The sequence below is a fragment of the Alexandromys fortis genome, unplaced genomic scaffold, assembly GCF_014885135.2.
Source record: "Alexandromys fortis isolate MF-2015 unplaced genomic scaffold, M_Fortis_MF-2015_v1.1 scaffold_23, whole genome shotgun sequence".
Lineage (NCBI taxonomy): Eukaryota > Metazoa > Chordata > Mammalia > Rodentia > Cricetidae > Alexandromys > Alexandromys fortis.
In genome coordinates, this window is record NW_026067907.1 from 15,777,670 (window position 1) to 15,789,730 (window position 12,061).

The 12,061-nt window shown below is 34.8% G+C and overlaps 2 protein-coding genes across 2 annotated transcripts; both read right to left on the minus strand.

Moving 5' to 3' along the window:
• Nucleotides 1–4,362: 4,362 nt before the first annotated feature.
• On the minus strand, nucleotides 4,363–5,310 carry LOC126497753 (olfactory receptor 8H1-like). Its single transcript, XM_050135932.1, has one exon. It carries the CDS (start codon nucleotides 5,308–5,310, stop codon nucleotides 4,363–4,365), a length of 948 nt encoding a protein of 315 aa, XP_049991889.1.
• A 4,458-nt stretch (nucleotides 5,311–9,768) lies between these two features.
• Or8i2 (olfactory receptor family 8 subfamily I member 2) lies at nucleotides 9,769–10,701 on the minus strand. The gene has a single exon (XM_050135993.1). The coding sequence runs from the start codon at nucleotides 10,699–10,701 to the stop codon at nucleotides 9,769–9,771; it is 933 nt and encodes a 310-aa protein (XP_049991950.1).
• Between the last annotated feature and the right edge of the window lie 1,360 nt (nucleotides 10,702–12,061).

Sequence of the window (12,061 nt, forward strand, 5' to 3'; positions counted from 1 at the left end):
TATATATATTCCTAGCCACCTGCCTTCTTATCTCTCTCTAGGAACAGCTGCCTAAGATCTCCAGGATGGAAGTAAACCATATGCTTCTCTAGAAACACCTCTTGCTGAGAGTGCATCCACCAAGTCCCAGATCTCTCTTCTCCCACATTGTCCTATACCTGCAGGAAGTAGCCAGACTTGAGCCATTGTTACTTTATCCAAGAAGAGTCTGAAATGTTTGGTTGTAAGTATCACCCCAGTCTCCTGGCATCCATATATTCAAAGAGTCTGGAATGCTTGTCTGGGGGTTCAAGCCCCCTCTCCTGTAGTGGCTACAGTCCAGATTCCACCTCCAAGAAAGCCTGCCAAACAATGACTCTTCCCCAGGGAGGGTCAAGACCACTCCCACAGGCTATTTAAACTGCGCATCAGAGAACAAACACATGGTCTTCTTTTTCCCCCTCTGGTGGTCTCCCCAGTTCTCAGTCCCCCTCACCGTGTTTTCTCAGAGGGCCAGCCAGGAGTGATGGCATCCATTAAACTGGGCTTCATTTAATTTGGTCTGATTTGGATTATTCCATTGGTAGACAGGCTTACCAGGCCAAAGAAAAAACTTAACAAAAGCACGCGTCTATTTAATACAAGTTTGCAAACTCGGTATTTCCATGTGTCCTGTATTGGAATAATCAAAGAAACCTGAACTCAGTTAGAGTTGGGTTTTTATAGTAGTAAAGCTGGGGGTGAGGGATTTCTATGGTTCAAGATCCCTGATTGGCTGACATTTGTCTAGGGCTGTCCTGGTGAATGTTTGCTGGAGGGTGATCCTATGTACAATAGTTGGAATGTTAAGCATTTCCTTTGGATGGTCTGTTCTTGGGTGATGCTCAGGTAATCTCAGTTTGTGATCCTACCAAAAACCAGGTATTTTTCAGAGTAAACTACTGAAACTCAGGCCTCTCTTAAATTTATCATGGCTGAGTCCCACACTAGCAGGTGATAATGGTTGGAAGTGAAGAACATCCTTTTGGAGGTCTGTATCTATTCAACTTATCATGGCTGGCTTGTACAGTCAGAAGCTGATGACTGGACATGCCTGCCAGCCAAGTGGAACCCAGCTAAAAAGGATATAGAAGAGAGACAAACATTAAAATTTAGGAATTTAAAGGCAACATTACAATGGAAACTCCAGGGAAGGGACAAAGTCTCAAGAAAGGAAAGGGAGAGAAACATCCTTAGGAATAGGCAGGTAGGGAACTTTAGGTTGTACTTTCTGGAGTCTTTTTGATCTGTGAGAAGTGGATTTAAGTCTCAAGACTTTTTCTATGAAGTTTATATAATTTTTTTTAACATTGTGAAAATATATAAGTTTTAGTCTTATTAACTTCCCCCTGTTTATAATCTGTACTGATATTTACATTGTAGAAATGGCAGTATATACTCTTGCCAGAAATGAATCTGGTTAAAATATTAACATTTTTTTCTTTGTCCAGAAAACTGACAGATGTTTTCTGCACAATGAAATGCATCTTTGAGGTCTATAGTTAGGAAACAGCCAAAGGGAATTTGAAATCTTGAGCTTGTGGCTATGATGATAGTGGTGGTAGTCTGCCAGAGCTCGATTAATAGCTTATCAGAATTCTGCCAATTAACGTTAAGACTATGAAATTTTGGAGTTATAATTATAACAGCAGCATAATGAGAGAAATCTTAAACATGTTTTATTATTTTAAACGTCTCAAATCACTTTTTTTTTAAAATCAACATTTAAGCTTTTTATCCTCAGACCTTCATAACTTGCGTTTACACATCTCAAGCCACCTTCTTGTTCCTGGAAGCATTCTTATTTATGTACCTTAAGTCACTTTCTTTGTGCACTTTCTTAGACCCTCATATTCTATTAGATCCTTGGCAGACCCAGATGGATCTCTGTGAGTCTGAGTAGAGTCTGGTCTATAAGAGCTAATTCTATGGCAGGCTCAAAACCTACAGAGAAACCCTGTTGTGGAAAACAATAAACAAACAACAAAACTAAGCTACATCTTAAATTTTGCATCATAAAACATTTTTCATTTATTTTAGCAGTAAGTACAGGTGGCTGACTACTGAGAGCAATCACTGTCACTGTAAATTTTCTTTAAACAAAGGAGTGGTAAGATGTTATACTGAAATCTGTTTTGTGAATTTCTCTCTCTCTCTCTGTCTCTCTCTCTCTCTCTCTCTCTCTCTCTCACTCACTTTCTCTCTCTGAGTCTGGTAACAAGCTGAACTGTGTCTAGACCTTTTATTGGCTCCAAGAGAGTGAGACCTGTGACCTAAATCTAACAAGGAGCTGAGAAGACAGCTGAAACCTTTTTTGCTGCTTTTAAGCTGACAAAGCTATTAGTCATCTCTTAGTTCTGAGAGGAATAAATTTTATCTGAGTTATTGATTTAAAAATTGACAGAGACTTACTTGCTGGCTACCTAGACAGCTACTCCAGGGTCCTTCATGGTCATTGATGGCAGGTGATAGAACAACTTCTGGTTTCTGGCTGGCAGAGGTCCCAGAAGATCCCATAGGCTTCTGTGGAGTAAGGATCAGTGGGAGGACAAGCCTACCATTTGCCTTAGGCAACTCAAGGCAGTCAATTTCCCAGTGTCCTGTTTTCTCCATCATCTGAAGAGAGTCTGCAGTAGATGAAGTGAAAGACAGGTTTTCTCAGTGGCTAGGGATGCCACTTTTGTGCAAGTTTTGAGTAGATCATCTTCTGTGCCCATCTGTCTTCTCTGGAGGAAGCAGAGGAGCTGTCTGGAGCTGGCATACCTCTATTATAAAAGCTATTATAAAATAGAACTCAAGTCTAAAAAAATAAAGAGAATAATGCAGTTTGCTATGGCTTAATATGTCACAGCAGAGCACATCTTTCAAGTGTTTCCTATGCACCCATATTAGAGTCATCTTGCAAGGTTTATTTTATTTAAGTCTGTGTATGGACTGTGTTTGTACATGTGTGTATGTGTGTTTGTGTGTATGCATATAAACATATACATGGCCACATGAAGGCCTGAAGTAGACATCATGCTTATGATGCAAGGATTCCATCCCCTAACCATAAATTTGCAACACTTTAGGTCAAATGGGTTATAAGAATCATGATTGTTATCCGTGCACTATGAACTCATAGATATGAAGTTTCAGTAACAAAGTAATTCTCAAATATTAAACCTTTCAATGAAGAAAGGATGTTCTATAACAGCCTAGAAAAAAAGGAAAGAAATTTGTAATTGTTGTATATATAGACATATATTTGTAGGTGACAAAGTAGAACATGCACAAAATTGCTAAAAATTACAAAACCATTGCTCCTTTTTAATTGATTTTTAATATTTCCACATTGTTTGCAAAATTAACATAAACAACTTCTTGCAGTTTAATTATGCTTATCAATATTTTTTAATTCAAAATGAGAACTAAAAATGTGTTTTCTTTTCATTTTGCCTACTAATGCATTTTTCGATTAAAATATTTGTAATAAATTTGGGAGACGCAAGACAATATTCCTCAACAAATGCAATGAACATTGAAAATATTACCTGATTGTAAGATCTGTAATGACAACGCCACGTTTCATGATTATTATCTTAAATCTCCTAAGCCTATCACCTAATCAGATGAAATTAAAGTTATTCTTGATCTTGTACAATAAAAGAAATAGTCTCTTAAATTTTATATTTACTCTTAATTGTCTGTGTGTGTCTGTCCATTTGTGTGTGTGTGTGTGTGTGTGTGTGTGTGTGTGTGTGTGTGTGTGTGTGTAGCTGAGGGCACTTGAGATCAGGAGATCATAAAAGGGCATTGGAATTACAGCAGGTTGGATTGTAAGCCACCAGATGTAGATGCTTTTTACCATAGCAACACATGTTCCTAAAGACTGAGCCTCCTGTCCAAAAGGAAATAAGTCTTAAACTATTAGCACCCTAATAATCGAAACTAAAACATGCTGAATCTAGAGTTCAAAACACACAATCCTTGATCCAAAACAGGAGTACTTAGCCATTCTGTGAATTCCTTCTTGAGATTAAAAATCAAATGCTTTATTTTCATTACAGAAAAGTTATAGCTTCATAATTATGTAAAAATCAGAGGATATACAAAATATCACATAATAATTTTTTAATCAGTTGCCTTTAAAACACACATATTTATTCCACAGATTCACCATATATTTCACTTTACTATAATGTAGATTTCAAAAACAATTCCTTAATAATATTTAGCATAAAGTTGTATTACATAAGAAAAACACCACAAAAATTTAAATAAAACATTCAATAAGTTTTCCACAAAGACCAAGGAAAGATATAACAGGAAAAATAGAAAGAGTCTAAATATAAGTACCAACTGCTATCTTATCTCCCTGGGGTCCTCCCTCTTCTTGATAACTCTACTGACAGCACTTTTCACTTCTTTGTTTCTGAGACTATAGATGAGTGGGTTCAGCATGGGGATCACAATGGTGTAGAAAACAGAAGCCACTTGATCCTTTCCCAAGGAGTAAGACTTCTTTGGTTTTAAATAAGTAAAGATGGTGGTGCTATAAAATATGGTGACTGCCAGAAGATGAGACGCACAAGTGGAGAAAGCTTTTCGCTTTCCTGCAGTAGAACTGATTTTCAATATGGCAGAGAGAATGGATGAATAAGACATTGATATGGTGAGAAGAGACACCAATAGAGTTGAACTAGAGACAATGATTATTATCATTTCAATGGCATGGGTGTCAGTGCAGGACAGGGCGAGTATTGCTGGTGTGTCACAGAAAAAGTGATTGACGACATGAGAGCCGCAGAAACTCAACCTGCTTAGACAGAGCATGTTGACAGATGAATCAAAAACTCCTATCATGTAGGAACAAGTAAGGAGGGCACGGCAGCGTCTTTTAGACATAATAACTGGGTAGTGTAGAGGGCTGCATATAGCTACATAGCGGTCATAGGCCATGGAAGAAAGAAGAAAACACTCAGCACCAGCAAACAAGACGAAAAAGTACAACTGAGTAAAACAACCCATGAAGGAAATGTTCTTTACGGAAGTCAGTAAGTTCTCTAAGGTTTTAGGTGTGATGACAGTTGAGTAGCTGAGATCAAGAAATGATAGATGAGTGAGGAAGAAATACATTGGAGTGTGAAGCTGGGCATCTAGATTAATGATACATATCATGCCTGTGTTCCCCAGGACAGTGACCAAGTATATCAGAAGAAACAGTGGAAAGAGTACCAGTTGAATTTCCTTGGAATTCGTCAATCCTGTGAGGATGAAGTCAGGCTCATCTGTGTGATTCCAGGTATTCATGGTGGACGATCCTAAACTGATGAGAAATCAAAAGTGATTTTAGTAAAAGCTGTGTTTGGGTTAATATCCTCTTAATCAAGAATCTGTGCTTGGAAGAACAAAGCAGCCCAAGGCAGAAGGTGAACTTGATCTAAAACAGGTGGCCTCTGATATTTTCACCATTGGTGGGGGCCTGAAATCACAGTCTTTCAAGATTACTTAGGTTTAAAGAATTCTTGCCAAGAAAAATGAAGGAAAACAAGGAGGGTTTGTCTACTTAAAAGTTCCTAGAATATAACCGGACCTTTGTGTACACACAAGCTGTAAAGTGTATGTGTTGAAGGAGGGGTAGAACATTAGCATTATACTTTTACAAGGTGAAGAAGATAAAAGAAATCATTCCTTGTCACAAACACAAATTTTTCAGTGTATGATTGAAAACACCAACATTTAATATTTATTTTGAGCTTGAAATGATAGAAGATGGCATTTCACTTCATCATCTGTGTTCTACTTCCTTTTACTTAAAATTTGAACTTAAAGTTGAAATACAATTGAAATGGTACAACATATAACTGTTCACCTAGTGAATTTATACATCTTTTCTCTTTTGTATGCTTTTTCTTTTCAGTTACCTCATAACTATGAGGGGAAACAGTTTTCACATTATAAAGTCGAAAATGTGAGGTCTTAAAAGAAAATCAATCACAAAGGATTATTTCATTCTCTAGACATTTAATATAGGACAAATTATTTGTTTGTCAATGTGGTATATTAATTAAAGTTTCCACTGTTACTTTATGCTTATGAGTGTTTTGCCTGAATGTAGGTTTATGCACCTTGTTAGTGTAGTGTGTGGGGAAGGGAGAGAAGGATGTCAGATCCTCTGGAACTGCAGTAAGTATTAGTTATGATCTGCTGGGTGGGTACTCTGAATTAAACTCAAGTTCGTGAGAAGAACAACCAATCTATCACTTTATCTCTTTAATTAAAATCTTAATAAATACTTTTATGGAGCTAAAGCTAATAGTTTGAATTAAGCATTTTGAAGTATAAATATGATATATCCCAAAATTAGAAGAAAGTTTTTTTCACAGTGCTATCCTTGCTGATCAGTTTTAATATTCATGTGAATGCGACACCACAAATATTATAGTTACCTACAGGTTTCATTTTTTTTTTTAAAACGGAGCTTGGAAAAGTTGCTTTAAGGAAGAACAATTAAAGCACTGTGATTCTTCCCAGATTCTTAACCAAGTACTTTATATCATTTTAAAGAAATCATAATCAGACTTTATAACTGATCAATAATAGTGGGTAACATTTATAGCATATAATTTAGCTCCCCTTTATTCACAAAACCATTGAACACATTATATATAAATTTCAATTTTCATTTACATTTTTGTGGTAAGTTAGAATTATAGATATTATAATACTTGACCAATCTAAACCTAATAAACTATACTTCAATACATTTACATTGAGTGCAAACCCTAACTTTGACAACACTACATTTCTATTTTGCAAATACCAACACTATTCATTATAAGATCTAAATAAAATGTTCTAGAAACATCTAAACTTGAGGATACTTACTGTGAGTGAAGGATTGTCAGGATATGTCTTCCTCAACTATAGTTGAGAAATGTTTCAACATTAAAAATTTCTAGTGTATAAATTATAAAATCTTTTAAATGTTTTGTACTTTTCCATAACATAATGTTTGTTTTTCTTGGAGTGGTTATTTTTAGATTTTTGTGCATTTATTTTAATTAAAAATTTTCAATGAAAACTACCTACAGTGAAATTTTGTTTTATTCTGGGCAAATGAAATTTTTAATTAGAAACTGGTCTCCAAGATATGTCAAATACTTAAACTCAGAATAGAGTAATGCATTGCCTCTCATCCTGTTGTGACAAAGCACCTCATATAACCAACACGGAAGATCATTCACCAGGAGACTGTCCTTAGGGAACAATTTCCAGGGGAATGTGCTTGACATACTTTCCATGTCAAAAGTTCAAGGGCAAATGAGCAATGATTTGTTCTCTCAGAATCTCTGTTATGAACTTCACTCTCACTTGGTCTTCTTTCCTCATACTTTCAATCAAAAAGTTAACTGTTTGTTAAGCTGACATAATAGAGTTTTTACATTGCATAGTAATTAAATAAGGTTCTTTTTTAGGGTGAGAAGAAATGTTCTAGAAATAATTATTTTAAACTTCATGTAAAATTAAATATAATTCTTTATTGTGAGGATTTAAGAGCATATTTTTTCTCATAAGAGTAGACACATTCATTAATCAGAAAAAACTAAAGGACAAAAGATTTCTCAAAAGTAAGAAATTCATATTCATTCTTGATATTTTTCTAACATAATTTTAATTTGCCTCAATTATTTTCTCTTTGTGGGTACATAATACTAATGGAGCACACATTTATATATTTTCTTAATTTTTTTTTTGTTTTTTGTTTCTTGAGACAGACTTTCTCTGTGTAACAACAGTCCTCCTGGCTTTCCTGGCATCTACTTTGTTGACCATGCTGAGCTAGAACTCACAAAAATCTACCAGCATCTGTTTACCAAGTGCTGGGATGAAAGGCATATACCACCACCGCCTGGCTATTTACTTAATTTTATTATACTATAATCAATATTATAACCTCAATTTATATTTAAAATTACAAAAAGAAATTAGTAAATGTTGTAAAGAGTTTTGACTAGTACAGAATATTTTTGTATACAAAGTATGTGATATATATATATATATTTAATTATATAGTAGGAAGCAGCTTCTATAGTATTTATAGAGTAATATTTATTTAGTAATTTATATGTAATTAGTAATATTTATATAGTAATCACTATAGTAAGGAGTAAGCAACTCGGGGGAACTAGTATAGTCTTATACCTTTACTATTTCAATATGTCCTTAATTGCATTTAAATTTTTGCAATTTGGTAAGTTTTTTAATAGAAATGTAATATATGAATAATGCAAACTCCAAGAATATCTATGGCAACAGCAACATCACTAAGTTATTCTACATCTATCACACTGAGTGGAAAAGTGGTATTGTTTTGACGTTTGATGCAACATCTTTTAAATTGGCTGTCTTTTCTCACTGTTTAACAACTAGAAAAAATCTAACATCCTAGTGGTGTGGCACACATTGTAAATATTGTCATCTTCATCATCTAGTATGGGAAAGAGCAACAGATGTGGAGTAGTAAAGCAAAAGAAGTGATTGTAATAGAAATAGACAAAATTGTGAAAGTACTGCAGGGTATAGAGGTAAAAAAAATGAAATACAAATGGGTGGATACTGCCTAAAGAAGCTAAATATCTTAAAAGACCATATATGGATATTTAAATATAATTTTGACAGTAAAAACATGTTACTCTCATGAATAGAAATAAAACAACTGTGTCTTTCACTCCTGGGTACAGACAGATGGTATAATGTCAATCACAAGAAGCAGAATAATAGACATAGACATTTATTAATACAAATTAATATTTGAAATTATTTGCACATGCAACAATACACATAAATACCAATATCTTTTTATAAAAATGAAAATAAATTCTCTTTATGAGATACTCATTTGAAATATAATATTGCAATAACTACAAAAGAAATGTCTATAATTCAGATGATAAACATAGCATATAATTATTTGTTCACACAATCCCTCATTATATTCCTTCACAAAGGAAGAACAAATTGAAGCTACAATGGCAGAAGGAATATATTTATATAGAGTTTTGCCAAATGCATCGCATCAGTAAAGTATTTCAAGACTATCCTAGAAATGCAATTTTAACACAATTAAACAATGTTATAGAGGTCTATAATCATGCCAAATAAATATAAAAATAAATATATGTAGAATTTTACTAAATGTACATCACTCTGCACAGTAACAAAGTAGAAAGGTTGCAATTCAACTGAGTCTGTGGCTAAGGCACAAGAATGTTTTACAGCTAAGTGGAGAAAAACTGTAACTGTTATGTTCAAATGACTCAAAATTCTGTTCCTCAAGGACACAGCATCCATATGGTAGCTTACAACCATCCGTAACTCTATTGCCTGGAGATGGGATGTCCTCCTCTGGCCTCCATGTGCTCCAGGAACATACATGGTGGTGTACTTATACTCAAATAGGTAAAACACTCGCATATAAAATAATCTATAAAAAGAAGGCTTATGCCTTAGTGTAATAGTGTGTTTATTGAAATATGTCTTTTAATCACCTTATATATTTTTATTACATGAATAATTATGAGTTAAATGACCTTCTGGTGTATTTGGTATATCCCATGAACAAATAAAATAATAATTCATATCACAAATTATAAGACTAATCTCTCAGTAAACTAATGTTATCTTTTGAAGTCACTCTACAATTTCCATTGAAGTAACTATTTCAAATGGCCCAGATCTTTTATTATTTGCAATGCGCATCATTTGTCATAGAAAAAGTTTCCTGTGGATGACTCTCAAGAGAGCATTTTTCACATCTTTGTTCCTCAAACTGTAGATCAGTGGATTTAGCATTGGAATGACAATAGTGTAGAACACAGAAGCCACCTGTGCCTGGGTGAGCGATGATGTGTTATCAGGTTGCAAATAGGTGAAAATCAAGGAGCCATAGAAGACAGTGACCCCTGTGAGGTGGGAGGCACAGGTAGAAAAGGCCTTCCACCTGCCAGCGGCTGACTGGATCCTCAGGATGGCTGAGATGATGATGAGGTACGTGGAAGCGATTATGAGGAGAGAACTGAGGAGTGTGAAACCCGCTAAAACAAAGATCACCATTTCTGTACTGAAGGCATCTACACAGGACAGGGCTAAAAGAGCTGTGGTGTCACAGAAGAAATGATTGATGTAGGAATCACAGAACGGCAAACTGCTTATCACACAGATGGAGATCAGGGAATTTGTGAATCCAATCACATATGGTATCAGCCCCAGCCAGTTACACACCTTCTGGGACATGACCACAGAATATAGCAAGGGATTGCAGATTGCTACATAGCGATCATAGGCCATGGAACCCAGAAGGAAACACTCACTGCACACCAAACCAACAAAGAAGTACATTTGAACAAAGCAGCCTACAAAGGAAATTGATTTCTGTGTGGATTGGAAATCAACTAGTGACTTTGGTGTTACAGTGGAGGAGTAGAATATGTCAATGAATGCTAAATTGCTGAGGAAAAAGTACATAGGCGTGTGAAGCTGAGAGTCAATCCTTATTAACAGGATTAGCCCAATATTGCCCAAGACAGTGAAGAGATAGATGAAGAAGAAAATTAAGAACAGACTGACTTGCAATTCTGGATGATCTGAAAATCCACTGAATATGAAGAGTGCCACATCTGTGAAATTATTCTCTGCCATTTTTAATAACTCAACTATTGATTTTACCTTGAATAAACAGTAGGAAAATTTAAAGAAACATTCAAGACAGAAGGTCCTAGGATCAGTGTTATCTTTGCTTCCAGCATTGAAATCAAAATGAACAGGTAGTAAATGTTGAAAGATGTTATGGGTTTTGTTATTTTTAATATATTTTAATTCATTATTTTTTGTGTGTATGCATTTATCTAACTAAATTCAGGTATCTGTAAAGTCCAGAAGGAAATGTCGGAAATGTGTGAACTGAAGAGAAGTCTAATATGGGTGACATTCACCAGTCTCTTCTGAAGGAGCGGAAGGTTCTCTTACCCTCTCAGCTCCATCTCTAGCCTTTGACTTATTTTAAAGCAAATGGAAAATGCTAATGGAAGGTTTATGTAGAGGTTTGAATGTTTTACTGTCTCATACCCATAATAGTTACAAGATACTCCTACTAAATTTACTGTTTTCTATCAAACTCTATCACTGGGACAAAATTTTACCCCTAGCAATTTATTTATTGGAATCAATCTTTAATTGATTTATTTATTATAGTCTTAGCCTACTTTTAAAAAGAAACTGTAATTCATGTACTTAATTATAATTTAACTTTTGGTTAATAAATTTTTAACGTTTAACTTACAACTTATGGACAAGATGAGCACACCTGATATTGTCTCAGACTCGGTACATTTCAGAGAGGTTTCATGATGGAAAACTATAAACATCCAGCCCACATTTCATTTTCATAAAAACTTTGTTCATGCTTCTCTGTTTTCTGTCCCTTATTTTTCCTGTTGATGATTTCAGAAGTGGTAGACTAGAATGTATAACATAGTTCCATTTCTTTCACCCGAGAATGTTGAGAGTGTAACTATATTCAGTTGACATTTACACACGACATCATGAAGTAACAAGTTCTTTGTTAGTGAGTAGTTCCCAAAACAATGATGAAAAATCTGAAAAAAAAAAATTTAAACTAAAACATTGTAAGATGATCTCACGCAAGCAGGAGAAGCTTATTTTTCAATTCACTGATAAATAAGTAAAAGTGAAAGTCGCTTACCCAGTTAACGCGTTTGTTTTTATATTTAACACACCATGCCAAAGGGTCTTGATTCCTATTGCACCTACCTAATCATTTAATAATGCGCCTCCTTTCACAAGTGTTCCTATGTATTTATTTGCTTATTCAGTATGAAGTTTTACAATGGCAGCATGTTTCTTGTCTGTCACTAAAATATCTTTCTTATACCTACTGAAACATGCAAATTTGTAAAAGGAAAAAGCAATCTAGTGTGAAAAGAACAGGCATAATATAGCTATATCTACAGATATGCTTGCCCAAGAATCTCATGGAAAG